Source organism: Puma concolor, chromosome E1 (genome assembly GCF_028749965.1).
Source record: "Puma concolor isolate L17-30 chromosome E1, mPumCon1.1.hap2, whole genome shotgun sequence".
Classification (NCBI taxonomy): Eukaryota; Metazoa; Chordata; class Mammalia; order Carnivora; family Felidae; genus Puma; species Puma concolor.
The window spans coordinates 3,348,665-3,376,482 of record NC_141680.1 but is presented as its reverse complement, the minus strand read 5'-3'; the positions used below and the strand labels follow the sequence as shown (position 1 = coordinate 3,376,482).

Below are 27,818 nucleotides of genomic sequence, written 5' to 3'. Positions count from 1 at the left end.
ACGATGAGACTGTGAGCACCTTACCAGGTGACAGGTGCACCAAGTGTGACAAGGCTGGCTCCTGCCACAAGTTCCTCTTTTGGCCCTCCCCTGACTATAACCTAGTGACATCCAAATGCACCAATGAAAATCCCTCAGACGTTTGCTTGACCCCAATAAAGGCACTTGGCCACGGGTCCTCACTCTCTCAGCTCCCCATCTGCGTGGTTGAGCCTGCTCTCTGGGCTTTCCTTCCATGTGGCCTCCATGTGGAATGTGGACCTCTTCTAGGACCTGTGGATATAATGAATCCTCCAATTTCAAATGCCTCTCTGAGTGCAATTTCCACAGCTTTGTTGGAATAATCCTTAAAGGCCCCATGAGGAGGACTTAGTTCCTCCCTTGCAACACAGTGCAATTCTGAAATTTCAGCTGATTTATGTGGTGAAAGTAACAGTGTATTTCTTCCAAGACTAAGTCATAAAGGGCACGGACACTTCCTCCTCTTCCTCCTTCCTCGTTCTCTCTTAGATCACTCACTCTGGGGGACACGAGCTCTCGACAACCTAGCAGCCCATGAAAGAGGCCCCTGTGGCAAGGAACCGTCGACAGTCATACGAGTGAACCACACTGGAAGTAGATCCTCCAGCCCCAGTCAAGCCTTCAGATGACTGCAGCCCCAGCTGACATCTTGACTATGACCTCGTGAGAGACCCTGAGCAAGAACCATTCAGCTAAGCTGCTCCCAGATTCCTGATCCCGGAAACTACGTGAGATAATGTTTATTATTTTAAGCCACCAAGTTTGGGGTAATTTGTTATCCAGCAAAAGATTATATTAGGCCTTTATCAAAAGAGGAAAATTATACAGAGACTGGAAGCATAGCCCCCTTTATTTATGTAGGAGGCAGATAGTCTCATCCCTGTAGGCATTTGCGTTTATGACCTCTTTCAAATTACCAAATCCCTTTCTCCGATCATGACCTACATTTGCTTGTTGTTTCCTCCCCAAGGATGACCAAATCAATAAATCCTGGCTACTGGGGGGAAGAAGCACGAGGGAGACGATGAGTCTGAATTTGTGGGGTGCTGCTCGGCCCAGATTTCAAGCCCACATATTCTTTGCTCAGACCGTTTGCCTGGAGCCAAGGAGCATGCACACCGCTCGTCAGGTACGGTTAGGGACAAGAATCTCAAAAGAGCCAAAAAAAAAAAAAAATCAAATAGAAACCAGTCAGACGTCTTAGGTTGAACCTTATGAAACTGGCAGCATTTAACTGCGGAAACAGCAGTATCGGACGGCTCGACCCGCTAAGACATACAGCTTTCGTCTACCCACCCCACTCGGATTTTGTGCCTTCTCTCCTCTAGCTGGCTGGCGTGGCAGCTCCATCTGGAAGGATTCGACAGATCGGCCACAGCGGCTCTCCTGGGAGACCAGCCTCTCCGTGCGGGATATCCGAATGCCAGTGGTCATTGCCGGTGCTGCCCCAGGCAGGTGCCGCACGTGTTCGTGAGGCTAGACGAAGTTCGTAATCCAAAAGGACACTCTGTGTCTCGATCGTAGGGCCTGACTCTCACGGTTTTATTCCTGCCGTTACACGGGAAGCTTGGTCGGAGAGCAGGAGAAGCCCAAAGGGGTGTCAGAACTGGTGGAGTTGAGAGCGGTGGTGATGGAAGGGCGGAGGAGAAGGTGTGGACGGAGGTCGGGGTGGAATTGGAGTTGGAGTTGGTGCCAGTGGTACCCTGGCCCAGGGCGCTGGGACCTCTTGGTCACCTGAGGACACAGGAGGTGGGATGGCTGCCCAGCACACACGGTACAGCCACAGCCCAGGTAACCTGCCTCTCACCTTGTGGCCAGTTTGCTCTTGAGTCGTTCACTCCCTATAAACCAACTGGTCATAAGTGATCTCTCCTCCTCACGCCCCCCGCCTCCTAGCAAATGTTGGGATGCGGGTAACGAAGTGTGGAAGGGCGTAGCTCTCGAGACGCCTTTCACCGGGGCACAAGTGTGCTGTGGGAGAAACGGGGCGAGCCCAAAGGCTCCTAGGCAGGAAGAGTCGGGAAACGAAGTTGTTCTCTCTCCCTTCCTCGCCTTCTTCAAGCTGTCGTCTTGTCTCAACCACTCCCAGACACGGTAAGCAAGAGACAATTTATTCCCCATCGGCCCCGCTGTCAGCCGGCAGGAACAAGGAGGGCGAGTGCGAGGCTGACCTAAAATCCTCCCTCTCTAAGTCCTCGAGGTGAGGAGAGCCAACCTACCCAGGGCTTCGAGAAAGGATGAGGAGAGGGATTCGGACGAGGGGCGGCCGAAGTTGGCGCCAGGATTTCCGAAAAGGTTACGGAGATGCCTTCTTTCGCTCTGGATCCAGGATTTCCTCCTGCTTGACCGAGGCGTGTGAGACCCCCGGCTCACTCGGAAAGTTCTGTACTGAGCTGGCACCATTGCTGCAAGACGCAGCCCGGCTGGGACAGTTCATAATCACGCTCCAGAAGTGTTTGTGGTTGAAGTGGCAGAGGGCCGCTGGCAAAGGACAAAGGGATGGGGGACAGGAAATGTGGAGAACGGAGGAAAGCAAGCGGCAGGCCAGGCGAGGTGAGGCCCAAGGGGACGTGAATCCTAAGAACCTACCTCCCTACCTCCGGGCCTTACCAGCCCCTCCCTCCCTCCACACTCCTTCTGCCCTGAGCCACCTCCTTCCCAGGGCCGCCAGGCCACTCACCGCAGGTGACATACAGGACAAACACCAGCCAGCCTATGAAATAGCTCCAGCCGATGGGGACAGATAAATTCCTCTTCAACTCAAAGATCCAGAGGTTAATAGGGAACAGCAGGAGGGTGGAGAAGATAAAGGTAACTGGGAGACAGGAAGCCAAGAGACCTTCTCACCTAAGAATCCCCCAAGGATGCTCCCTTCTGTGCTGAGTTAGCGCAGCCCCACCCGACTCCACCTCTCCAGGGACGGGGGAAATGGGGGGACTCCATTCTCAGCGCCCACCCCCCCCGCCCCACCCCCCCCCCAAAGGAAGGAAGAGGGAGGAGTGCCCAGGAAGATGTGGCTTGTGAGAAACTGAGCTCCATTCCCAGAGCTAGGGGTACCTTCAAAGAAGCTCAGGATGGTCCCGATCCAGCTAAAGAAGGGCAGTCTCTTCAGACCAGGTAGATACGGCAGGTGCAACCAGACGGTGAAGACAAAGCCCAGCCCCAGGGTCAGGCAGAAGGTTATCCGGGCCACCCCGAAGACCGGGTGATTTTCCCACAGCTTAAAACTATCTGGAGAAAATGAGAATACAGGACGAACTCAGGATTCACAAGAGAAAAAAATATATATAATCAAATGAGTAATTACGAGAAAAAGTTAATAATCGAAGAAATGCACATTTGAGATAACAATGAAATATGACTTTCACTTATTAAATAGGCAAGGGTTCTTTTTTTTTTTAATGTTTATTTTTGAGAGCGAGAGAGACAGACAGAGTATGAGCAGGGGAGGGGCAGAGAGAGAGGGAGACACAGAATCCGAAGCAGGCTCCGAGCTGTCAGCACAGAGCCCGACGTGGGGCTCGAACCCACGAACTGTGAGATCATGCCCTGAACCGAAGTCAGACGCTTAACCGACTGAGCCACCCAGGCACCCCGGCAAGGAGTCTTAACATGGAGATTGTTTGAAAATCCCAACCATATACGAAAATGAATAACTCAATAGAAAAGTGGGTTGGGGAGGAGGGCCTGGATGGCTCAGTCGGTTAGGTGTCCAACTTCGGCTCAGGTCATGATCTCCCAGTATGTGAGTTCAAGCCCCACAGGAGGCTCCACACTGACAGCACGGAACGTGCTTGGGATTCCCTGTCTCCCCCCTCTCTCTGCCCCTTCCCCACAAGCTCTCTCTCTCTCCGTCCCACTCAAAATAAATAAGCAAATAAATAAATAAAACCCCCCAAAAACTTAAAATATTTCATTCTTTCATCCAGCCAAGCCACTTTGGGAAATCTATACCAAAGAATTCATACTAAACACAGGGAGGAAAAAAAACTTTATGATTAACAAATTTGTTGCTCCTTTTTTCACAAATATGACATTGGAAATAAACTTTGCCAAGAATGGAAGAATAAAAGTCAAGTAAAAAGGTGACAATCCATTCACTTGATATATATCTATTAATTCATATATATATATTTTTTTTAATTTTTTTTTTCTTCAACGTTTATTTATTTTTGGGACAGAGAGAGACAGAGCATGAACGGGCGAGGGGCAGAGAGAGAGGGAGACACAGAATCGGAAACAGGCTCCAGGCTCTGAGCCATCAGCCCAGAGCCCGACGCGGGGCTCGAACTCACGGACCGCGAGATCGTGACCTGGCTGAAGTCGGACGCTTAACCGACTGCGCCACCTAGGCGCCCCTCATATATTTTTTTAATGTTTACTTGTGAGGGAGAGAGCACGGGTGGGAGAGGGGCAGGGAAAGGGAGACAGAGAATCCGAAGCAGGCTCCAAGCCGTCAGCACAGAGCCTAATGTGAGGCCTGAACCCATGAACCATGAGATCATGACCAGACCCGAAGTCGGACACTCAACTGACTGACCCAATGTCCCATCTATTATAATATGGAAACGTTTACTGTATCTTTATAGACATATTTAAAACACTATAAATTAAATTAAAATAATTTAGAAGATATAAAATTGTTTATGAAGACTGAGTACAGCTGCATAAAAACCATTCAAAATTTGTTCAGTTTTTTTTTTTTTTTAAAGCCTGGCTCAGTCGGTGGAGTGTGCAACTCTTGATCTCGGGGTTGTGAGTTCGGGCCCCACACTGGACATGGAGATTACTTAAAAATAAACTCTTTAACACATAATAATAAATAGGGGCGCCTGGGTGGCTCAGTGGGTTAAGCAGCGGACTCTTGATTTCAGGTCAGGTCATGATCTCACGGTGCGCGAGATCGAGCCCCGGGTCCGGCTCTGTGCTGACGTTGCAGAGCCTGCTTGGGATTCTCTCTGCCCCTCCCCTCCGTTCACGCTCTTTCTCTCTCACTCTCTCTCAAAATAAATAAATAAATAAATAAATAAATAAATAAATAATTTAACGGGTGCCTGGTGGCTCAGTAGGTCGAGCATCTGACTCTTAACTTTAGCTCAGGTCATGATCGTAGTTTGCCGGATCAGGCCCCACGTCAGGCTCTGCGCTAACAGGGTAGAGACTGCTTGGGATTCTGCGTCTCCCTCTCTCTCTGCCCCTCCCCTGCATGTTCACGCTCTCTCAAAAGTAAATAAATGAACATTACAAAAAACAAAACAGGGGCGACTGGGTGGCTTGGTCGGTTAAGCGTCCGACTTCGGCTCAGGTCACGATCTCACGGTCCGTGAGTTCGAGCCCCGCGTTGGTCTCTGTGCTGACCGCTCAGAGCCTGGAGCTTGTTTCGGATTCTGTGTCTCCCTCTCTCTCTGCCCCTCCCCTGCATGTTCACGCTCTCAAAAGTAAATAAATGAACATTAAAAAAAAAAAAAAAAAAAAAACACGCTCTGGTTTTGCGCGAGAGCTGAGAAAGGAGGCCCAGCGCCGGGAGGGGAGGTCAGACGAACAAGAACTAGAAGAGAAAGGCTGCAAGGACGCGGAGAAGGAAGGAGCAGGGAAACCAGACACGGAAACCCAGAGCTGGCCCAGAAAAGCAGGGCCTGAGGGAGAAGGGAAGAAAAGAGTCTGGGGCCCGGGCCTGGGAAAGAGCATTCTGGGGACTCCCCTGAAGCTAGGGGTTTGCAAGCCTAGAGGAAGGAAATCCCCACCTCCAAGGAGGCTCTTCTCCCAATATAACGGGTGTGTTGTGTGATTGAATGATTGACATTCCCTGAGAGTCGTGCCTGGCAACATTGTCACAGGCGCAGACTGGGCTCTTGAGCTCCTCCAGAGCAATGGTACCTTCCCTTGGGTCAGGCAGAGCCCTCCGGCCGGGACGGACGGGAGAATGAAAACCGATCCCCGGCGGTCTCTGCCGGTGAGGCCATCTTGCAGGGAAACAGCACTGGGGACGTCCAGAAGGAGGGGACGAGGCCACAGGGCGCAGACGGCGCGACCGAGGCGGGCCGGTTCCCCGGGGGCGGCGACGGGGGCGCGGAGGGTCTCACCTTTCCCGTTTTCGGAGCTGGAGCAGCTCTTGGATTTGCAGATGTACAGGAGCCCCATGGACATGAGACGAGCCGACGTGTAGATTCTCGCGCTGACGTTGGTGGGCCAGCGCTGGTAGACGCGGCTCCCGGAGAGGCACAGCCACTTCTTGGAGAACACCATGGCCAGCAGCAGGATGAAGGCGACGAGGCTGAGCTCGGAGGCCAGCACCCGCGCTACCCAGCGGGAGCTGTGCGTCATCCTCCACCACAGGGGCAGCACGGAGATTCTCCGGGGCTCCGAGGGGTGCTCCCCGGGCACCTGCCTGTCACCGCTGGGGTCAGCCGGCCAGCTCTCTTCTTGGGCCAGGCTCCCCTCCGCCCGGTCCTGCTTCCCAGCCCCCGCTTCCCTCGCCAGGGTTTGGATGCTCATCCGTTTTTCCTACCGGCCCGGGAAATCCAGCCCTAAAGGCCCCTGCCCCCATCCTGAGCACTCCCTGTCTCTCCCCCTAACCTCCACCCCATCTCCACCTTCCCTTGCTGGGCTCAGTGGCCCCTCATCCTTTAAATATTTGTAGCAGGCAGAGTCCTTGCCACCACAGGGCCTGGGGTCTGGGAAAGAAACAACCTATTCAGTAGGACCGGGCCCCTAACTGCCATGGAACTTTCCAATATTCCGGGGGCGGGACAGTCAAGTGGGGGAGGGGCCCAAGGTCACGGGCCCCACCTCCCAAGAGCTGCGGTTTCTGAGGGTCCCCTCTTCGCTTCCCACATCCTCGGCCCTGACCCCACCCCAAAATGCTGACAGAGGGAGCAGGGAGGAGAGGGAGTCGGTCCTCAGAAAAGCAGCCTCCCTGGGGCGCCTGGGTGGCGCAGCCGGTTAAGCGTCCGACTTCAGCCAGGTCACGATCTCGCGGTCCGTGAGTTCGAGCCCCGCGTCGGGCTCTGGGCTGATGGCTCAGAGCCTGGGGCCCGTTTCCGATTCTGTGTCTCCCTCTCTCTCTGCCCCTCCCCCATTCATGCTCTGTCTCTCTCTGTCCCAAAAATAAATAAACGTTGAAAAAAAAAATTTAAAAAAAAAAAAAAAAAAAAAGAAAAGCAGCCTCCCTAAGTTCTTCGGAAATGTCTTCCAAAGGTGTGACCGACCTTCTCACTACTCCCCCCAACCCCTCACCTCCCTCCCGCCTCCACTCTGTATCTTCTTCGCTTCCTTATTTCCCCTCAGCACCAGAAGGGGAGGACATAGGATAAGGAGGGGGTAAAGGAGTGTCACACGAGCTGAAATTTTTCTTTTCTTTTCTTTTTTATGGTTTTCTTTTTATTTTTTAAAAATAATCTCTACACCCCACGTGGGGCTCGAACCCACAACACCAAGATCAAGAGCCTCACGCCCCACCCACCCACTGAGCCAGCCAGGAGCCCCACAGTCTGAGATTTTTCTCGGCTAGGAGAAAATAAATCTGAATCACCTGGGGCGACCTGATCATAGCAGCTTCTAGACCTCAGACCCCAGGAGCTCTGGCAAGGAAAAAGCCTTTCAGATTTGGGATGTGAGTTTGAATCCTATCAGAGTCGGTTCACTCTGAGGAGGCAGTAGTGATCCACGTGGTTAAGAACACAGACTTTAAGGTCCCACAGGCAGAGAGAGGAATGTGGGCCAGCGAACCTGCATGCATCCAACAGCTTCTTTGTGCCTCAGTTTACTCACCTGTAACACAGGAACAATAACCCTCCTCGCAGACTCCGTTTCAGTAGCAAATGGGATAATAAACAATGAGCACTCGGGGCGCCTGGGTGGCGCAGTCGGTTAAGCGTCCGACTTCAGCCAGGTCACGATCTCACGGTCCGTGAGTTCGAGCCCCGCGTCAGGCTCTGGGCTGATGGCTCGGAGCCTGGAGCCTATTTCCGATTCTGTGTCTGCCTCTCTCTCTGTCCCTCCCCCGTTCATGCTCTGTCTCTCTCTGTCCCAAAAATAAATAAAAACGTTGAAAAAGAAGAAAAAGAAAAAAAAAATTTAAACAATGAGCACTCAATGCTGCATAGTCAGTTTCCAGAAAGTGATAGTTGTTACAATTACATTATCATTTTCATCGGTTCGTGCTCTCTCGCTAGGATACGGAGAAGGAAAAAAAAACACACAGGTTTTTGGAAGGCATCCTTGCGCCTGTGAGTGGCTACAAATGATGGAAGGAACCCAAAGAGGCCTAAGCAAAAGGGGAGTTCATGGTGAATCCCAAGGTCACGTGCTCAGCAGGACCGGAAGTACAGCCAGAATCAGGAACTCAGATCCCGTGAGGGTTCTTCCTCCGTTTCTTAGTTTGTCCGGCTGCCGTAACAAAATGCCACAGACGGGGGAGCTTATAAACAACAGAAATGTGTCCCTCGCGTTTTCAGAGGCTGCAAGTCCAAGTTCGTGGCAGTCCAGCATGGTCCGGTGAGGGCCCGCTTCGAGGTCTCGGGCTTTTTGCTGTATCTTCAGGTGGGGCCAGGGAGCCCTGTTGGGTCTCTTGCCTAAGACGCCAATCCCACTGGCGAGGACAGAGCTCCGGCCCTGGCGGGGACAAGCGCCATGCTCAGAACCGTCGGCCGCGGTCGGGAGACACCCGGGTCCAGGAGGCTGAGCAGAATTAGTGATTTCAGGATTCTGTTTCCTTCCTTGGGTCTCGTTTAGTTCTCCTGGAGTTTCTAAGAGCTTCTCATCCTAATGGCCACACAAAACAACCTGGAAGAATCTTGGAAATATGTTTCCTGAAAAACGTAACTCCCAGAAGTCTATGCTATAAATAGGATCCCAGTTCTAGAGAGTTCCTAAACAAGCCCAACTAAACTCAACGTTGTTTAAGTATACACACTACTATGATGGCATGGTACGTTGTAAAAATCAGGGGCGCCTGGGTGGCTCAGTCAGTTGAGCATCAGACTCTTGATTTCGGCTCAGGTCATGATCTCATGGTTCACGGGATCGAGCCCGGCCTGTCAGCATGGAGCCTGCTTGGGATCCTCTGTCTCCATCTCTCTCTGGCCCTCCTCTGCTTGTGCTCTTTCTCAAAAATAAATAAATATAAATAAATATCAGCAGAGGGATGCCTGGCTGACTCAATCAGAGGAGCGTGCCACGCTTGATCTCAGGGTCGTGAGTTCGAGCCCCACGTTGGGTACAGAGATTACTTAAAATAAATAAATAAAATTTGGAAAAAAACAAAAACAAAAATGAAAATCAGTAGAATGATAAACACAAAATACAGAGTAGTGATTATTTCCCGGGAAAGGCAGGAAAATGGGGCAGAGAGGATTACACCGGGCACACAGGTTATTAGCAATAGGTTATTCATTCCGGTGCTCGGTGCACAGGCATTTATTATATTATAATAACTTATAACCAACATATATGTCATATAATCCTGTGAATGTATCAGATGCTGTTTTTCAAAAGGTAATTAAAAATAGCTTAACAGTGGGGAGCCTGGATGGCTCAGTCAGGCTTGATTAGACTCGTGATTTCGGCTCAGGTCATGGACTGGGGGTTCGTGGGATCGAGCCCCGGATCCAGCTCAGCACTGATAGCTTGGAGCCTGCTTGGGATTCTGTCTCTCTGCCCCTCTACCACTCATGCTCTCTCTCTCTCTCTCTCTCAAAATAAATACATAAACTTAAAAAATAGTTTAAGAAAGGAAATGCAATCCTAGTGATTATAGGTCTGCAGGGAAATCTATGTATAAAGTCACAATATATAAGGTAAACACTATTAGTTAGAGTTTCAACTTTCAGACTCAACAGACAGACAAAGCACGGAAGACTTAACTATGGCTACAGAAGTAAACATAGCCGTTATCAGCCTCGATGTGGTCCAAGTAAAAACTCAGAAGAGGTAAACTGGAAGGGGGCGAGGAGAAGAGAGCTGAAGGGAAGGGTGGGGGACCTGACAGCAGGGTCTCCGCAGAAAGTTGGGGAGGGTGAGCACTGCACAAGAGCGCACAGCGGAAGGGGTGGGTGAGAACTGAGGTCCAGTCTGCATTCTGCTCAATGAGCGATGCCCCTCCAAGGGGGCTGCATTGACCAGGAGGAAGAGGTACTTTGTTCTCTGTCTCCTAAAGGGGCTCCTCCCCCCAAGACAACCGCCCCAGCATCTGTTCAGAGGGGCTGCCTTTTGACCACAAGGTTCGAGGCACAAAGGTGCCTGGCAGAATCGCAGTCCTGGCCAACCAGCTGCTGGTGTATCAGCGACAGCTCTCCGGTCGCGAGCACGAACCCAGACTGGCTGAGCTGGGCAAGAAGGAATGCCTCGGGGCAATACTGGGTGAACACAGACGCAGAGAGGAAGCTGAACGTCCAGGCGAGTCTCGACGGGAGCCAGGGAACGTGGCCCTCTGCGCACTGCTTCCCCTCAGGTGACCCCACTCACCCCCACCCTTGCCCGTTCCTGATCGGGATTCCGAATCTCAGAGTCTGACTGGCCTCGACTGGGGCACGTCTCCACCTCTGGAGGTGGGAAGGCGGATGCCCGGACCGACAGACCACCAGAGCCACACGGACTTGGGGAGCGACAGTCCCCCAAAAGAAAGGAAGCCGAGCAGTCAAAAAAATAATGGTAACATGGTGCTGCTGGGCACCCCCAGTTTGCCAGCCGTTTCTCTGTTTGTTTTAATGCTTGTTTATTTTTGAGAGCGAGAATCCGAAGCAGGCTCCAAGATAATCAGCGCAGAGCCCAATGCGGGGCTCGAACATGAGATCACGACCTGAGCCAAAGTCAGACACTTAACCGACTGAGCCACCCCGGCGCCCCCAGTTCTGTTTTGTTTTTCTTTTTTGTTTTTTTTTGTTTTTTGTTTTTTTTTTTTTCAGTAGGCTCAGCACCCAACGTGGGGCTTGAACTCATGACCCCAAGCCAAGACCCAAGAGTTGCATTCTCTACCGACTGGGCCAGCCAGGTGACCCTGCCAGTTTTTAAAACAGTTAAAACGTACACTTACCGTGTGACCCGGCACGGCCAATCCTACATGTACACCCAAGTAGAATGATAGTTATCACACAAAACCCTGTATAAGAATATTTATAACGGCTTTATCTATAATCACTTAAAACTAGAAACAAGCCAAACGTCCCTTCACTAGGGAATGGACAAAGTCTGATGTATCCGTGCACTGAAATATTAGTCCACAACGAAAAGTAATGAAGTATATAGATGAAGCTCAAATACATTAAGTTTAGCAAAAGAAGCCGGACTTGAAAGGCTATATACTATATGGTCCCATTTATATGACGTTATAGAAAAGGCAACATTCCAGGGGACAGAAAACAGAGCCGGGGTTGCCAGAGGCTGGAATTGGGAAGGGGTTCACCACAAAGGGGCACAGGGAATCTGGGGAAGGAGGGGCGATGCAAGTCCTTTGTTTCTCAATCTTGGTGGTAGTCACGTGACTATAGATGTTTGCCAAAAACCTCAGAACGTTACACTAAAAAGGGTAAATTTTCCTGTATGTAAATTGTGCCTTTAAAATATACCCTCATGGGGCACCTGGGTGGCTCAGTCCGTGAAGCCTTTGACTTCCACTCAGGTCATGATCTCAGGGTTCCTGAGTTCAAGCCCTGCATCGGGCTCTGTGCTGACAGCTTAGAGCCTGGAACCTGCTCCCGATTCTGTGTCTCCCTGTCTGTCTGCCCCTCCCCTGCTCACACTCTGTCTCTGTCTCTGTCTCTCTCTCTCTCTCAAAAATAAGCATTAAAAAAAATTTAATAATAAAATAAAACATTGTTGAATCAGTATATTGTACACCTGAAATTAATATAACACTGTATGTTAACTATAATGGAATCAAAATTGAAATAAATAAATAAAATTTTAAAATGGGAAATATATATATATATATACACACCTTAAAAATTATACCTAAAAAAGAGGGGGGGAGACCATATTTTACAAATAGCAAAAAAGTGACTTCTGTGTACTCGGGAGGGAGGGTGGCATAATTCCCACCAAGATTTATGTTAGGGGCACCTGGCTGGCTCAGTCAGTGGAGCAGGCCACCCTTGATCTTGAGGTTGTGGGTTCGAGCGCCACCTTGGATGCAGAGATTACTTAAAAATCTTAAAAGAGGGGCGCCTGGGTGGCGCAGTCGGTTAAGCATCCGACTTCAGCCAGGTCACGATCTCGCGGTCCGTGAGTTCGAGCCCCGCGTCGGGCTCTGGGCTGATGGCTCAGAGCCTGGAGCCTGTTTCTGATTCTGTGTCTCCCTCTCTCTCTGCCCCTCGCCCGTTCATGCTCTGTCTCTCTCTGTCCCAAAAATAAATAAACGTTGAAAAAAAAAATTAAAAAAAAAAATCTTAAAAGAAAAACAAGATTGAAGAGTGGGGGCAGACATTCATGCCCAAGAACTCAATCGTGATGAAGGAAGAGCTGAAATGCCAAGCTTCTGCCAGGGCCCAGAACCACCGCGGGAGACGGAGAGACGGTAGGGGCGCGAGCGTGGGGAGGGCCCGGGGGCCCGGGGAGCAGGTGCCCCGCACGTGCCCTCTGCCTGCTCCTCAACTCCTCAGGGGCTCCTCGGCGGGAGGGGGGTGTGTGGGAGCGCCACCCCCATCCTGTCTCGCGCGACAGGCGAGCACAGCGAACCCGGAGCCGGAGCACCAGCCGCAGGACGCGTCCCGGACCCAAGGCAGGAAGCCCTCCTCGCGCTGCAGGTGCAGGTGCCGGCACGGAGGGGCGGAGCGTGGAGCAGAGAGGGGCGGGGCCCGGCGCGGAGGGGCGGGGCCAGGACTGGGGACGGGGCCAATCCCTGAGCGCAGAGCCCAGGGAGAACGTGGCCACGCCCCCGAGGGTGCCAGCCGTTCCGGCGCGGGCGCAGGGCGAGTTCTGCCCCTCTGCACCCCTCTACCCCTGGCCCGTGGCTCTCTGGGGCCGCTGGGTGGCGAGTCCGCAGTTCGGACTGGGCGTGCTGCGGAGCAAGGTCTGGGGTTCGCCAGGCAGGCGGAGGAGCGGATACCCTACTCCTGCACCGGATGGGGTGCCCGTCTGGTGAACTGGCCAACCCAGAGAGCAGGAACCAGCACTTATCCCTGTCCCTGAAGAGAGGAGGCGAGCCCAGCGAGCAAGGAAGGAGGGGAAAGAGACTAGCTTTCAGGGATGGACAGAGAGCCCGGCTGAAGGGCTCTGGAGAGGATCTCAGGTAGAAGTGGGCTGGAGGGCTCAGTGGGGCCAGGAGAGGGGAGAGAGCCAGTGAGCAGCCTGTGAGGAGAAGGGGGCAGCTCCTCTCGTCCACTTCTTGCTTGTGGTCACGATTGCATCCCCCTCCGCCACGACGATGTTGACCCAGAGGCCACAGAAGGGCCAGCCCAAAGAGAGGCAGGTGCCGTGTCCTATCTTCATTGTCATCGACTCCCCAAACGTGGAGACCACGAACACGAGGAGCAAGGTTGTTGGTGGAGAAAGGACTTACTGACCCAGAGAGATTCCCGGGGCGGCCCAGCTCCCCCACCTGCACCTTTCCGGGGCCTCTGACAATATCTGTTTCCTAAATCCCCCCAGCATGACAGAATGCGAAGGAATGGGGGTAATGGCAGCCCCAGGACTCCCCACGTGGGTCGGCGAGCCTATCATCACCTGGGACATTCGTACCTGCTACCCACACCACCATGCCTGGAATGGCAACCCTGGCAGCCCTGAGAGCCTCCTTCTCCCCTGGAGCCTCCTATCGCACCTACAAGGAAGTTGCAGGAGGCAACCAGAGAGAGACACACGGGAGTGTGCATGGGGGAGGGGCAGAGAGAGGGAGACACAGAATCCAAAGCAGGCTCAAGGCTCCCAGCTGTCAGCACAGAGCCCGACACGGGGCTGGAACCCACAAACTGTGAGATCATGACCTGAGCCGAAGTTGGACGTTCAACCGCCTGAGCCCCCCAGGCGCCCCTCCCATCCATTTTCTCTAAGTTTACCGCGGTCCTCACTCCCCGCATCCACCAACCGCTCCCATTACGGCCGGGCGTCGTGGCCCTCTGCCCTCTCCCACAGGCCCGCAGAGGGCAGACCCCTCAGGACTGCACAGACACACTGGGGTCACCCCAGAATGGAAAGGGGCCCCTAAGGTAACAGAAGGGTAACAGCCCTCTTCCCTGTCTTTTCAGTCTCCTTTGGAACGTGTGGTTGCATTTTGTGTGTCTGCATGTCCCCAGAACAACACTTGTCTGCTCTCCATTTCCCCATTATCCCAGCATCAGAACTTCTGAACTGGTGAAGGGAGGCTTCCTTAGAGCAGGAATGGGGCGGGGGGCGGTGAGGAGCCTGGAGGGAATGTACACAGAGTGCGTGTGTGGCTGTTTGCCTCTGCGTGTCTATCTCAGTATCTCAGAGGAAGAGGGGAGCGTAGTGGGGAGGGGCTCCCCCACCAGGAAACTTCAAGGAGCGTGCGCACCGGCCCCCTCCCATGACCACTAACCTCCTCTTCCTGGAACCTCAGTCCCCCTGTTGCAACCCCAGAATGCTCTTTGCCCAGATCTTACCAGAGTTGCTTTCTTCTTGTCATTTGGACCTCAGCTCAAACATCACCTCCTCTAGGCTCTTCCCCAAAGCCACACACACACACACACACACACACACACACACACAATCATTCTGAACTCCAGCCCCTTCCTGTATTTTCTTCACAGCACTCACTGCTCCCTTACTTATTAATTTGTTTACTTGGCATTTGTTCTCCCTCAACCCAGAATGTAGGCTCCTTGAGGAGCCTTAGTCTTTTTCATCTCCGTACCCCTGTGTCCTAGAACAGTGCCTGATGCATAGAAGGCGCTCCACAAATAGGTACTATATTGAACGGAACTGAATTTAATTGAATTGAATTGAACAGAGATGCTTGGCTGGTCAGTAAAGGACATTTATTGCTGACTGACTGCCCTTTTTGCCTTTCTCCCTATGTCTTCATCCCCTGCTGGAGTCCCAGCCATACCTGGCCCTGCCCTGTCCTCTTCCCCAACCCGCAACAGCGCTCTGCTCCAGCTGTAGACCCTTCCCCGCCACTGCCTAGATCCCCCGGGGAACTACGAGTGGGGGCCAACACCCTCAGGCCATGCTCCTGGTCTCCAAGCCCCAGGCCCAGCAGAACCGACCCCGGCTCTCAAAGAATCTCTTTCCAAGCAGCCCCACCCCCTTACAAAGCCACGTTTGGGAAACTTTAAGCACACGCTCCCCTCCATACAGGTCCACCAACGTTTACTGAGGGTTTCTCATTCACCGGGCACTGTGCAAACCCGGACGGCCAAATGCCAGTCCCTTTCTCCCTCCGAGTCTCCCAGAGTCCTTCCACCTCCTGTGGCTGGCGTGGCAGTTGCTGTCCTGGGCCGGTTGCCACGCATGAGCAGAAGGGACAGAGTGATGGTCTAGTTCAGGGGAGGCCTGGTGCAAGGCCTGGGCACCCCCCCCACCCCACCCTCCACCCTCACCAGCAACTGTCTGCTCTGCCCTGGCCCCATCCCTCACGTCCTTGTGGCATCCTGCAGGGCCGTTTCTCCTCTGGAAGGAGATGCTCCAGAGGGGATTACACTGGCTCTTTGTCCTCTCCCCACTGGATGGCCCAGTGTTTCTGTGACAGGGCCAGGATGACGGCGGGAAAGGCCAGGAGGCTCACCGGAGGGCCCGCGATCCACAGCTCCAGTCTCTTCACCCAAACCCAGAGCTGGTCTGAAGCCCGAAGCTGGGGCTGCGTGACTGGATACGGTTGGGTTGGAGGCCAAGTTTGGGGCAAGGAAGCTTCAGGGGGCTTCAGGCCGCAGCCACTGGCCATCTTCGTCCGCTACCAGGCTGCCATGGACCCCTGGCCCAGCGCCCAGGCCTCTCACCCCCAACTCTGGCTTCTGGCTGCCAAGCCACACCCAGCACATCTCGTCTGGAGCTCAGACCTCCTGTCTTCTTGGAGAGAATAATAGGAAAAACAGGGGGTGAGGGAAGGCATGGGGCACTTGGTCACGGGGGGGGGGGGGGGGGGCAAGACCACACACACACACACACCATGTTCAGCAGAATCACCTTCCCTGATACATCCAGAGACATGCACGGATGCGCACACACACATTCTCTGAGTCACACACTCTGGATTCTTCTAGAAGAGAGGAAGTGGCTTGAGAGGGCACAGGAGGCACCCCAAGAGTGGAATCCAAAGCTTCCCAGACTCAAAGGGCAGGACAGTCGTGGCTGGAGAACGAGGCAGGGTCACGACCGGTCTCTTGGGCCCAGACCCCCATCTTGCGTGGCCGGATGGCTCCCTGCTTATCGCCACTGGCTATTTTATTCTAAGACTTTATCTCCAGCGCAGCCCTTTTTAAAGCTTTATTGACCTAGCTTAGTCTTCCTGGGCTGTGAGCGTAGCAGGGATACTCATTGGCCAGGGGCTCAGCCAGCTCAGCACCCATTGGCTGCTCTGCACTAAGCCTCTTTCTCCATTGGCCGCTCACTCGAGCGTGTTCGTTGGCTGCTCTCTCCTGAAGCTCGGTCCCTATTGGTTGCCAATAGAGGTAGCGTTCCCACTGACAGCGAATCCAATGGATGGGTGGGCTTTGCCCTCCCGGTGCCAAGCGCCAGATGTCCCAACCTGTGCACCACCGCTGCCGCCCTGCCTGCCTTAGGGTGGGGGAGCGCTGGGGGGGCTTGAAGAGGGCCCAACGGCCTCGAGGAGTCTCTGGTGCTGGCGAAGGTGCTTCCTCCTTTCGTGTTCCCCTGTGACTTCACACACCAGCTGGGCAGGGAAGGCCCCAGGAAAGCCCTTTAGCCAGCCTGGGAAGAGAGAGACAGGGGCCCAAGTGGAGCCAGGGCAGTGGATGGGACAGGAAGGAAAAGGAGGTCCAACGGGGTCTGATGCCTGAGGGTCACGGTGAGTGTGGGGATGAGTGGAGAAGCCTGGAGCGGCAGTAGAAAGGCCATTTCATCAGAGGTGGAGGCAGCAGCAGCAACAGAAGATGTGTGTCATTCCTGTCCAGCCCTGCTCATCTCTCATCAGTGCTGCTCATCTCACGCAAGGGAGAGCTGGAGTTCTCACGGAACCCGCACAGTCTGGTCCCCCTTACTTCTGTGACCTCATCTGTTTCTCTGGCCTTTTTTCACTCTGTCTACCATGCTGGCTGGCCTCCTTACGATTCTTCAAACACTCTGGCCACAGGGCCTTTGCACCGACTCCTGCCTTGGTCTGGGACACTCTTTTCCCAGACACCATGCGCCCAACTAAGTTCTTCACCTCTGTCAAGTCACTGCTCACACGGTGCCTCCTTGTGGAGGGGCACCTCGACCTCCTATTTATTTTTAAATTTTTTAAATGTTCATTTATTTTTGAGAGAGACAGAGAGGCAGAGCATGAGCAGGGGAGGGGCAGAGACAGAGGGAGACACAGAATCCCAACCAGGCTCCAGGCTCCGAGCTATCAGCACAGAGCCAGACCTGGGGCTTGAACTCATGAACTGTGAGATCATGACCTGAGCCAAAGTCAGACACATTACTGACAGAGGCACCCAGGCTCCCCTATTTTTACTTTTTCAAGCTTATTTATTTTGAGAGAGCGAGCGCACCAGCACCCCGTTGACCTCTCTATGTTAAATTGTAATCCTGGGGCACCTGGGTGTCTCAGTTGGTTAAGCGTCCAACTTTGGCTCAGGTCATGATCTCACACATGGTTCATGAGTTCGAGCCCCGCATTGGGCTCTGTGTGGTCAGCTCAGAGTCTGGAGGCTGCTTCAGATTCTGTGTCTCCCTCTCTTTTTGCCCCTCCCCCACTCACTATTTTTCTCTTTTTCTCTCTCACTCTCTCTCTCAAAAATAAACATAATAAATAAATAAACATTTAAAAAAAATGTAATCCTATCCAACCCTGGGACCGCCTGACCCTGACTCTGTTCTACATGTGTTTTCCCACAACACTTATAACCCTCAGACACTGTATCATCTACTTTTTTTTTTTTAAGTAATTCCTACAGGGGGCGCCTGGGTGGCTCAGTGAGTTAAGTGTCCAACTCTTGACCTCAGCTGGAGTCATGATCTATCAGTTTGTGGGTTTGAGCCCCACATCAGGATTCTCTCTCTTTCTGCCCGTCCTTCTCCCCTTTCTCTCTAAATAAATCAATACACTGTTTTTTTTTTTAATTCACCGAATGAATAAATAAAAGAATCTGTCACCTTCAGGGCTCTTGTGCAGATGCCTGGGCAGAGCCCTGGACTCCAGACTTCGTGCCTCAGTCCTGGCCGGTGCAGAAGACTCTGAACACAGTTCCTGGGAACAGTCTGCTTGGGGGTGGGTGACACACAGTGGGATCAAGGCCCTTTGTAGCTTTTCCCCCATCTTCCCCTCTTAGCCTCACTTTTCCTTCCCTCATCTCCCAGAGGACACTCACCACAGTCCTCATAGACGGTGTCCGGGGAGCAGGGAAGGGGGCCGGGGGTAGGAAAGGCTCCCAGCCAGCGCTGCATGTCTGATCTGGTGGGGACATAGGGAGGGGTCACGTTTGAACCAGGAGGTCCTTCTGAGGGACAGACAAGGGCCGTGGAGGAGAGAGACTGAGGAAGAGGGTGGCGGGGCCTGAGAATCCAAGTGAGGGTCCCAGGGTGTTTTCTGAAGGCGACACGACTCACAGGGAGGAGGCTTGGAGGAGCCGGTGGGTGGGGCGGCCCTGGTGGTTGCTGAGAAGGGAGAGGCGGAACGTAGGGGGTCCAGATGGGTCCGGAACCTGCTGGGCCTGGACCAGGGAGCGGTGGGCATAGTCCAGAACCTGCAGCCGCTGCCCACTGCCCAGGGAAGAGGCAGTTCAGAGGGAGAACGGGGGATCCGGCTGGACCCCCAGCTCCCCGCCTCCCTACCCCAGCCTGGGCTCCCTCCCTCCCTGGGACCCACCTCTTGGGCTGAGTGATGAGCAGCAGGTCGCTGAAGAGTAGCAGGCAGAGGGGGGTGAAGCGGGGGCGCGAGGTAAAGAGCACACCCCCCCTCCGGCACCCTAACTCGGTCAGCTCCCCTTGCAACTCCAGGCGCCTGGACCAGGACACCAGGGGCAGGGCCTGTGGGGGAGCAGGGGGAGGTTCTGGCTTGTTGCCGCACTGCGGGGGGGCGGGGGTGGGGGCGCCTGGGCAGGGGCTCACCTTGACTTTGTGGAAGCGCAGCCTCTGGGTGAGCCGAATCAGCTCCTCTGTCTGCTTCATGCGCCCCACCTCTGCACTGCAGCGCTCAATGATCTGGGGTCGGGGGAGCCGTGTCACCCACCCCTCCTTCCTTCTGCCCCAACCACCTGGTCGCCTGCCTCCCGATCCCCTATCCCCGCCCCCCCCCACACAGCATCCCTCCTGCCCACCTTGCTGACGGCACCCAGGGCTTTCTGGGCATTCTCCTGGCGGCTGGACCCCTCCTCTGTCTGGCGCAGGATATTCTGGGGACAAGGAGGTAAGAGGGACTGGGCGCCCCGCTCTGCCGCCCGCCCTGGGATTCAGAGGGGCTGCTGTTCAGAGGACCCTACGTAGCTTGACAAAATGTTCTGGGTTCACCGGGCTGGGGAACCAACCTCAGGGAGGCGGACAGACCTCACCACTCCCCATCTGCATTACCCTGAGCCCATCATGTTACCTCTCTGGGCCTCAGTCTCCCCATCTGTCAAATGGGGACAACAATACCCACCCAGCAGACCAGAAGCACTGCTGTAACGATTCAACGAGGTAAATCTACGAAAAGTACTCCTTGGCCCGCAGTAAACACAAAAGACGACAGCTACTATTTTCATCGTTAGCGCTTAGCGCAAACAACGCAGCCAAGTGGTTAAGAGCGCCCGGGCGTCCATTTTGCCGCTCTCAGTTATTCTCTGTATGACCTGGGGCAAGTTATGTAACCTCGCGGTGCCTCAGTTTCCTCATCCATAAAGTGGGGTCAGTAACACTTCCCACCTACAGTGGCCGGTAATGTGAAATAGGTAGACAACACTTAAAACCATGCCTAGGACAGAGCGCTCCACAGCCGTTTAGCTATTACGATTAGTATTATGATTATGGCACTGTCTACACCGGGGATATAGAAAGCGGAGTACATACGAAGAGGCTGATACCCTAGATGGGGCCTCTCACCGGGTCACCCACAGCAGGTGACCTGGTTTAGGGAGAAGTTTCTGCTTTGCAACAGAAGAACGTTTCTGTGTCTCAACCTAACCCCCATCCCCGGTATCGCTCCGCCAAGGCGCCTTTTTAGACACGTTTTCCCCGCAGCGTCCTGCCCGCGTGGAATGTTAATGCCACAGATACGCTGCGCGTCTACCGATGTGCCCCCGCAAACATCGGACCAGCTAAGGTTGTTTTCACCCCCAAAGAGCTCATCCTCGCTCGGAGTGCTATCACCCCCACTGGGGAGGCACGCGGCAGGAGACCTCAAAGGCCACTCCTCAAGTTCCCCCCAGACCCTGGGACAGGAGGGGACCTGCCCAAGACCACTAGGCCAGCTAGTGGCCGAGCTAAGTGGCGAACCCGCGCGTCCAGCCAGGGGCTCCTTCGCGGCACCCAGACTGCTCCCTGGACGGCTGGTCGGCCCCAGCCAGGCTGGGTGGGTCCTGAGTTGAGAAGCCGGGCAGGAGGCAGGAGCCCCCCCGCCGCTGGGGGGGGAGGGGGAGAGTGCTCCCGTGAGGGCCCCCCCCCCCGCCCCCACCCCCGGGGGCGGGGGGGCACAGGTACCTGCAGCAGCATGCGGAGCCTGGTGATTCGCTGAAAGGGCAGCAGCAGGAAGGAAGGCAGCGGCAGCCGCTCGCACTTGGGGAGGCTTTGCAGGCGCCGCAGCTCGGCCGAGAAGCGCACGTTCGTGTCCCTGCGAAAGCGTCCCCGCGGATGGCGGCGTCCACCTGGAGGCCCCGCCCCCGCCCCTGCTCCCCTCCGGTCCTCCCCCTCCCCCGCCACGTGCACTCACATAAGGCGGCTGTAGGTCTCCTCCTGGTATTGCTGGTTCCGCACGTAATCCACGTACACCGAGAAGGGGCCCACGGCGTGGTCGTGCACCACGTCACACAGGTCGCTGATGTGGGGGGAAGAGCGCACACGGGACAGCAGCGTCCCGAGAAACCTGAGGGAGTCAGGGGAACACGCAATGGAGGTGGGGCACACAGCCAGGTCTCCCAGGAGTCCGAGCAAGAGCTGGGCGCTATCTGGGCCCCTGGAAGGGAGGACCTGGGACAAGCATAAAGCTAAGGGAGTGCTCAGCGGCCAGAGGCCCCGCTTGCTGTTCCGACAGGACCCCACTGACCGCTCGCTGACTCCCTGGACTCGCTGCACGTTGGAGAAGAGGGTGTGGTGGTCCCGGGGGGTGAGCGTGTCCCGGAGAGCCTGGCTCAGCACGAAGGTGTCCGTTAGCAGCCGCAGGGAGCGCAGGTAGGAGGCCTCGGAGGTCACCACCTCGAACAGGCTCTGAGGAGGAAGGGCAGGGCAGTGGGCGGAAAGCCCGGCTCCCCGCCAGTCCCGGACCCAGGTTCCACCCTCCTCCCCCCGCCCCGCGCCAGCCCTGCCGGACCCCAGGCGTGCCCACCTCCTGCATGCGCCTCTCCTGGGGGCTGAGGGTGTCCAGGAGGCCGCTGGCCCGCACAGCCGGCAGCTCCTGCCACAGCGTGTTGCGAGGTCCAGGGGGCCGTGCGAAGGTGGGAGCTTCGCCGGGGTTTGTTGGAGAGGGACACCCGTCCTCGCCGACCCCCCAGAGCTCCTCTGACAGCACAGCCGCTCGATAGTTCTGGTACAGAGGCTCTGGAGTACAGACCCAGCACATCAGGGAAGCCCAGCGCCCCAGAACCCTTCCCCACTGCTTGATGGGGGGAGGGGGACAGAGGGGACCCCAGGTCCAGAGGCCCTCACCGTCCTGCAGGGGCAGCTCCCAGTTCTGTTCCTTCAGCAATTCCAGCCCCTCCTTGTCCCTGCGGAGAGAAACAGAGGGACTGCCCCAGAGCCACCACGATCACACCGCCCCCAGGGGGCGCTATTCACATGCTAGTGTAAGGGAGTGCGCGATCCGCACACAGGTAGTGTGCAGGGACTTCGATGGAACCACACACACAAAATTATTTATGCGGGGCGCCTGGGTGGCCCAGTCGGGGGACCGTCTGACTTTGGCTCAGGTCCCGATCTCCCGGTTTGTGGGTTCAAGCCCCGCATCGGGCTCTGTGCTGACAGCTCAGGGCCTGCTTGGGATCCTCTCTCTCTGCCCCTCCCCTGCTCTCTCTCTCCCTCTCTTGAAAAATAAACAAACATTTTGTAAAAATTATTTATGTGCCTGTTGTATACGAGGCCCTGTACTGGGCAGGCCCCATCCATTCCTGCTATCTCAACTACTGGGTACCACACACTTCCAAGCCTCTCTCTCCAGAGCTCTCCAGATCGCTCAGCTGCGGATGGTTGTCTGGCGTGTCCTATTTGTGTCTCAGTGAAATTCAGCATGATCAAACCCAGAATCGCACCTCCCTGCTCTGCCGCATTCAACCAAGTTAAACACTTAGGAGAATTCCTACCAGCAAGGGCTGAATAAGTGAGTGGGAACTCACTAGCTCTGATAGGGGTGGTGAATCTAAAATGATTAATAGGGGTGCCTGGGTGGCTCAGCCAGTTAAGCATCTGACTCTTGATTTCAGCTCAGGTCATGATTTCATGGTTCGTGGGTTTGAGCCCCATATCGGGCTCTGTGCTGACAGCGCAGAGCCTGCTTGGGATTCTCTATCTCCTTCTCTTTCTCTGCCTCTCTCTCTCTCTCTCTCTCAAAATAAAATAAATGAACATTAAGATGATCAACAAACCCACATAACACAGGAGAGGCGTCCCTGGTGCTAAACAGATTTATAGACCATTGCAATAGAGGCTCAAGTTCCCGGAAGTAAACCAGAGCAATTGCTGTGGGCGGGGCTCTTTACCAATATCGCACTAAACAACTCTGTGAAGTAGCTGGTGTCTTATCCCCACCCACAGATGAGGACCCTGAGACCAGGAAGGTTAAGTGACTTGTCTGAGGCCACACAGCTGGTAAGGGACAGAACCGCTTGTCTCCAGAGCCCTAGACGTCCTTCCCCCTCATGTGCGAAGGTGAGATTTCGCTGGGCCTGAAGCTTAGCCTGTGCTGGGGTAGGGGTAAGGGTGAGGGTATTTGGTACCTGCCCTCCATAGATGCTGGAGGAGTGTCCTGACGAGCTTCATCAGGATTGTCCCCTGGAGAGAGAGCCCAGAGTCAAGAGAACAAATCTCCAGGATCCCCAGCCCCGGACTCCTGACTCCAGCCCCCACCCCACCCCCACCCGCCAGCGGGAGACGCTCACTATAAAAACTACAACTCCAGTCAGCCCCAGAGCAGCAGCTGGTAGAGAACAAAGACTCCTGAGCGGCTTGTGGGTGGTAGTTTTTTTTGGCTTTTACAAAGATCCACCTCCAGCCCTTCCCTTCCCCGCCCAGAGACCCGCTCACCCGGGCTCTGTACCTGTCGGGATTCCGTCTTCCGAGGGCAAATGGAGATCTGGCTGCGGGGGGTCCCCAGAAGCGGTGATGTCTGGCCTGACCCACGCTGGTTTGGGGGCTTTCAGGGGTGGCAAGAGTTTGCGTTCGGCAGTGGAGCGGTAGGACGTGAGGACCACTGGGGGGAGACTGAGGCTTGGAGGGCTGGGGCGGGAGCGGGAGGTCCTCAGTGGGGAGGCCCGGCAGAAAGCCCTGGGGCCATCCTCATAGCCCCCCACAGGTACCCATCGGAGCTCCAGGCCAGGCCGGCCTATGTGGCAGACACAGGGGCAACAGGGAGGGCAAGCCAGGACAGCATCTGGGGGAGACAGGGGTGCCCTAAGGAGAAGGCCCTTGGGGCCTGGCCCCACCTTGCCTGGGCCTCCTCCCTCCCCCTAACCTACCAAGCAGTGGGACAAGGTGGTCCAGCCCCAGGCATCTTTATCTTCCCCACCCTGACTCTCCTCAAACCCCCCAAAAAAACATGGCAATCAGATTTTTCCCAACATGAAATCCATTTTTAAAAATGTAGCCCCTGGGGGTGCCTGAGTGACTCAGTCAGTTAAGAGTCTGACCGACTTCACGTCATGATCTTGCAGTTTGTGAGTTCAAGCCCCGTGTCAGGCTCTGTGCTGACAGCTCGGAGCCTGGAGCCTGCTTCGGATTCTGTGTGTCCCTCCCTCTCTCTCTGTCCCACCCCCACCCACCCTGTGCTACTCTGTCTCTCAAAAATAAATGTATCTTTAAAAAATGTAAAAAAGAAAATAAAATTATATATATATGTATATATATATATATATATATATATATATATATATATATATATACACAGCCCCTGAAAGAACCCAGTCTTAAAGCACTAAAAACAAAGAAGCCCACACAGGGCTCCACGATGCACTTACCCGGAGCACCATTCTCCTGTGACCCGCTCCCAGCAAGGTTGCCCTGTGGAACCTCTCTCTCGCCATTCACATCCACTGCCCCATGGGCACCCGGCTCCAGGGCATCCCCAGCCTGGACCTTGCCTTCAGCCCCCCATTCAAACCTGCCAGCCAATCTCCGCACAGTGCCTGGGGCCGAGGCAGAGCCACCCTGGGCCAGGACCTCAGCACTGGGGAGCAGGGGCGGAGTGTGGGGTGACCCGGAGGGCTTGGGTGGGGGAACTGGAGACCGGGGAGCGGGCTCTGGGGTGACGGAGCGCCTGGACACTGGACTGGGGGTGCTGGAAGGCGAGTCTGGGGAAGTCTGGGAGTCGAGGCTGGCTTTAGAAGCCGAGGGGGGCAGAAGGGCAGGGGGCTTGAGGGCCGAGGCTGGGGGCTCCCAGGGGATGGGGGTGCACATCGGGGTTGGCGCATCATTGGAGGTGAGGGGAGCTTCTCGTGGAGAAGAGCCGTTGTGGTGGGGCCCTGGGGACTGGGCAGCCCTGGGGCGAGAAGGAGGACGGGGGCGGATGATCCGAGGGGGCTTCTGGGTAGGGGGTGTTGCTGCAGGAAGAGACTGGGCTGACATCTTCCTCTGGGCTCTTCAAAGGAGTGGGATACTCTTCTGGAGTCATCCCCTGAGGAAGAGGGAGGAAGAGACCCTTAATGCCCACCCCACCCCGCCCCACCCACCCCCTTCCCCCGCCATGGGTAGACGGAGGCCTCCCAGCAGAAACTGTTTGCAAGCAAATGGGGACATGATTTCGGGGGGGGGGGGGGGTCGCGGGAGGGGGAAAGGCTAGTGCCCTCCCTCTGCTTCTTTCTCATCTCCACTGTCTTCCTCTCCTCACCTCTCACCCCTCCCAGCCTCCCAGCCTCCATTTCTCTCTGTCTTTTGGCTTCTGCTGCCACAGTCGGGCCACAGGGGGCAGTGAGGCCGGCGCGGGGGCGGCCAGTTGGAGACCCAGGTTGGGGGCCCCCGTACATCGCGCTTCTCCTATGGCCAGACGTGTCCGGCTGCAGAGCTGTGCGTGCGTGCGAGCGTGCGTGCGCCAGCGCGCGAGAGGTGTTGAGAACGCACGCTCCGTGCGGCCAGGCGGGGGGGGGGGGGGGGGGGGGGGGGGGGGGGGGGCGAGCGCAGGCCGCGGCGCGGTGCAGGCGGAGAGGCGGGGTGCGAGCGGACGCGTGTGCGCAGGCGCGCCGCCCGGGCCCGGGGAAGCGAGGGATGCATCACTATTTCCCTGCTCCAGCGGGCCCTCCGCCCCCCATTTCCCAGTTCCTCTCTCCGGACTCTCCCTTTCCGGATTATTTTTAGTCTCCTTTTCCTGCCCTCAAGATTCCTGGAGCCTCTGACCCCAAGAGACCAGGGGGCCCCGGGCGGGCACGGTCTCTCCTGCCCCGTCCTCATCCCTGCCCGCCCCCGCCCCGCATCTGGTCAGAGAGGCCCCGGTGGGAGCCTGGGTCCTGCCAGGATGCCTGGTGGGTGGTCGGGAGACCGGACTGAAGGTGAGGACCAGTGGGGCCAGGACGCCGAAACCTGGGCTTCACCTCCTCCTGCGGGCAGGCGGCTGCAATCCTGAGAAGGCGGCAGGGTCAGGGCGGTGGCCCCAAACTCCGCACAGGAGGCGGCCGGAGAGTCAGACCCCTCCAGGCCCCGGATTAGGTTCTGGAGAAAGGATGCCGGGTGGGGGCTGGGGGCCGGAGGCTGTGAATCTTGCAGCTCAATGGCCTCTGTGTTCTGGCAGGAAGCTCCTTAGGTGACCCAGGCAGTGGCCTCACCAGCTGGCGGGCTCCTCCCCAGCCTTGCCCCCCTTCAGGGATCCCTCCCCCCCCCACTCCCCGCCAAAGGTACCTGCGTTTACTTCCTTTCCCGCCCCCCCCACTCAGGCCTCTCTCACAGGGACCCAGGTACCAGGCCCCACGCACTCACCCTTCAGTCCTCTCCACTCTGTCACCTCCCAGGGCTGAGTGAGTAGGGGCAGGAAACAGGAATCGGATCCTCCTCCCAACCGGACACCCCCCCTCCCCAAACCACACCGCACTCCACATGCGCACACTAGGGTTCTGGAAGATGTGATGGACCCAGGATCCCAAGGGTCCCGGAAAAAGGCTGAAACGCCGGCGTGGGAGAGCGGGCTGTTCTGTATGCACAGGGTCTGGTTGTGGCTGCGTGGCTACGTGGACTGGGGGCTGACGGGGCCCCGGGGTGAGGACGAAGGATGGGCTGGCAATGGCACAGGGCCGGGCCGGTGGGAGGGCACCGGGAACGGGCGTCTGGACACCTGTGTATCAGCTGAGGGATGGTGTGTGTGTCCCTCCAGGACGTGTCTATCTCTCCCACACCACACACGAGAGCCTGTCCCTTAAGCTTCTAACCTGTCCCTCTGGGTGTGAGCCAGTCTTTATGCCACACCACGGGACCCCCACCCAGGCTTCCCGCTCCCTGCAGTGCCCCCCTCCCTGAACTTACCTTTATCTTTCTGGAAGCTGTTTCTATTTTCAGCCTGTCCTGCCTACCCCTTGGAGCGAGGAGTGTGGGGCCAGGTCTCCGAATGCCTGTTCCTGTGTTTCTGGGGCGGGAACTGAGGGCCCAGATTGAGATCTCCACAGAGGAAGCCAGTTCCTTGGCCCCACCCGGCCATTGTGTCAGGCGTGTGTGCGTGTGTGCGTGTGTGCATGGGGGGCGGGGGGAGGGAGGCAGGGGGAGAGGGCCTCCGGTGGGAAGGAGGTCGGAGACCTGAGACCCCGGTCTCCTCCAGGTGGGTGTGACATTTGCTGGGACCCCTGCCTGTTCACCCTTCTCTGCCCACCTCTCTCTGGGTCCCAGCCCCTGACTCTCCCTTTCCCACTGGGAGGCTTTGATGTGGACTGGCCTGTGCGGTCAGCACCCCCTGAGGCTGGGTGGGCGGGGGACCCTCTCCCCTCTAATTTGCTCTGTGCTTGAGGGGCTGGGGGTGTGCCATAAAAACAGGGTGGAGCGAACCCCCGCCTAGCCTGGATCCAGGCTGGTGGGAGGAAGATACAAGGGCGGTTATGAAATCCGGGGGCCTCTGCCCACGCCCAGTGCCGCTCTTTCTAGATCTTCGCGCCCACACCCAAACAAGATACTGGAAAGAAAAGCCGGAAAACTGGTATAAAAGCGTTTGACCCCTTTTCTCCTCCACGTGAAAAGCAAAATTCTCGCAACGACCTACCAGGCGCTATCCGACCTACCCTCCGCCCATCCCTGTCCGGGCCTGCAGCCTGGAAACCTGCCTCCGGAGACATCCCCATGGGTGAGTCCCTCCCTTCTTCAAGTCACTGCTCAGAGACCTCCGTCTCACGAGGCCTGCCCCACCACTCTGAAACTGCCAGCCGCCGCCTCCTGCC

The 27,818-nt window shown here is 55.9% G+C and overlaps 2 protein-coding genes across 7 annotated transcripts; both read right to left on the bottom strand.

Moving 5' to 3' along the window:
* Positions 1–2,116: 2,116 nt before the first annotated feature.
* ODF4 (outer dense fiber of sperm tails 4) lies at positions 2,117–6,516 on the bottom strand. Its single transcript, XM_025920303.2, has 4 exons — positions 6,105–6,516; positions 3,079–3,252; positions 2,702–2,836; positions 2,117–2,502 (listed from the first exon to the last, which is right to left on the bottom strand). Exons 1-4 carry the CDS (start codon positions 6,514–6,516, stop codon positions 2,318–2,320), a joined length of 906 nt encoding a protein of 301 aa, XP_025776088.2. The 3' UTR covers positions 2,117–2,317.
* Positions 6,517–15,268: 8,752 nt separating this feature from the next.
* On the bottom strand, positions 15,269–27,051 carry ARHGEF15 (Rho guanine nucleotide exchange factor 15). Of its 6 annotated transcripts, none has more exons than XM_086685950.1 (18): positions 26,920–27,040; positions 26,380–26,413; positions 25,998–26,201; positions 24,432–25,087; positions 23,516–23,848; positions 23,196–23,250; positions 21,913–21,971; positions 21,593–21,804; positions 21,314–21,474; positions 20,981–21,133; positions 20,752–20,881; positions 19,395–19,469; positions 19,186–19,278; positions 18,944–19,104; positions 18,685–18,837; positions 18,447–18,529; positions 18,232–18,339; positions 15,269–16,842 (listed from the first exon to the last, which is right to left on the bottom strand). In XM_086685950.1, exons 4-18 carry the CDS (start codon positions 25,036–25,038, stop codon positions 16,691–16,693), a joined length of 2,535 nt encoding a protein of 844 aa, XP_086542076.1. In that variant the 5' UTR covers positions 25,039–25,087; positions 25,998–26,201; positions 26,380–26,413; positions 26,920–27,040; the 3' UTR covers positions 15,269–16,690. The 6 variants fall into 6 exon arrangements, with proteins under 6 accessions (XP_086542076.1, XP_086542081.1, XP_086542078.1 ...); XM_086685955.1 differs by having other exon boundaries at positions 18,232–18,336; XM_086685952.1 differs by having other exon boundaries at positions 25,998–26,115.
* Between the last annotated feature and the right edge of the window lie 767 nt (positions 27,052–27,818).

Bases quoted from the DNA above. Each gene is read 5' to 3' on its own strand.
- ODF4 (XM_025920303.2), bottom strand. From the start codon at position 6,516: ATGAGCATCCAAACCCTGGCGAGGGAAGCGGGGGCTGGGAAGCAGGAC. The intron at 3,253-6,104 runs GTGAGACCCTCC...CATTTTCTCCAG, and splicing joins CAGCTCCGAAAACGGGAAAG to ATAGTTTTAAGCTGTGGGAA. The intron at 2,503-2,701 runs GTGAGTGGCCTG...GTCCTTTGCCAG, and splicing joins TGTCCTGTATGTCACCTGCG to CGGCCCTCTGCCACTTCAAC.
- ARHGEF15 (XM_086685951.1), bottom strand. From the start codon at position 25,038: ATGTCAGCCCAGTCTCTTCCTGCAGCAACACCCCCTACCCAGAAGCCC. The intron at 21,972-23,195 runs GTACCAAATACC...TTCTCTCCGCAG, and splicing joins CCAGCATCTATGGAGGGCAG to GGACAAGGAGGGGCTGGAAT. The intron at 18,838-18,943 runs GTGGGTCCCAGG...TTCCCTGGGCAG, and splicing joins CTCATCACTCAGCCCAAGAG to TGGGCAGCGGCTGCAGGTTC.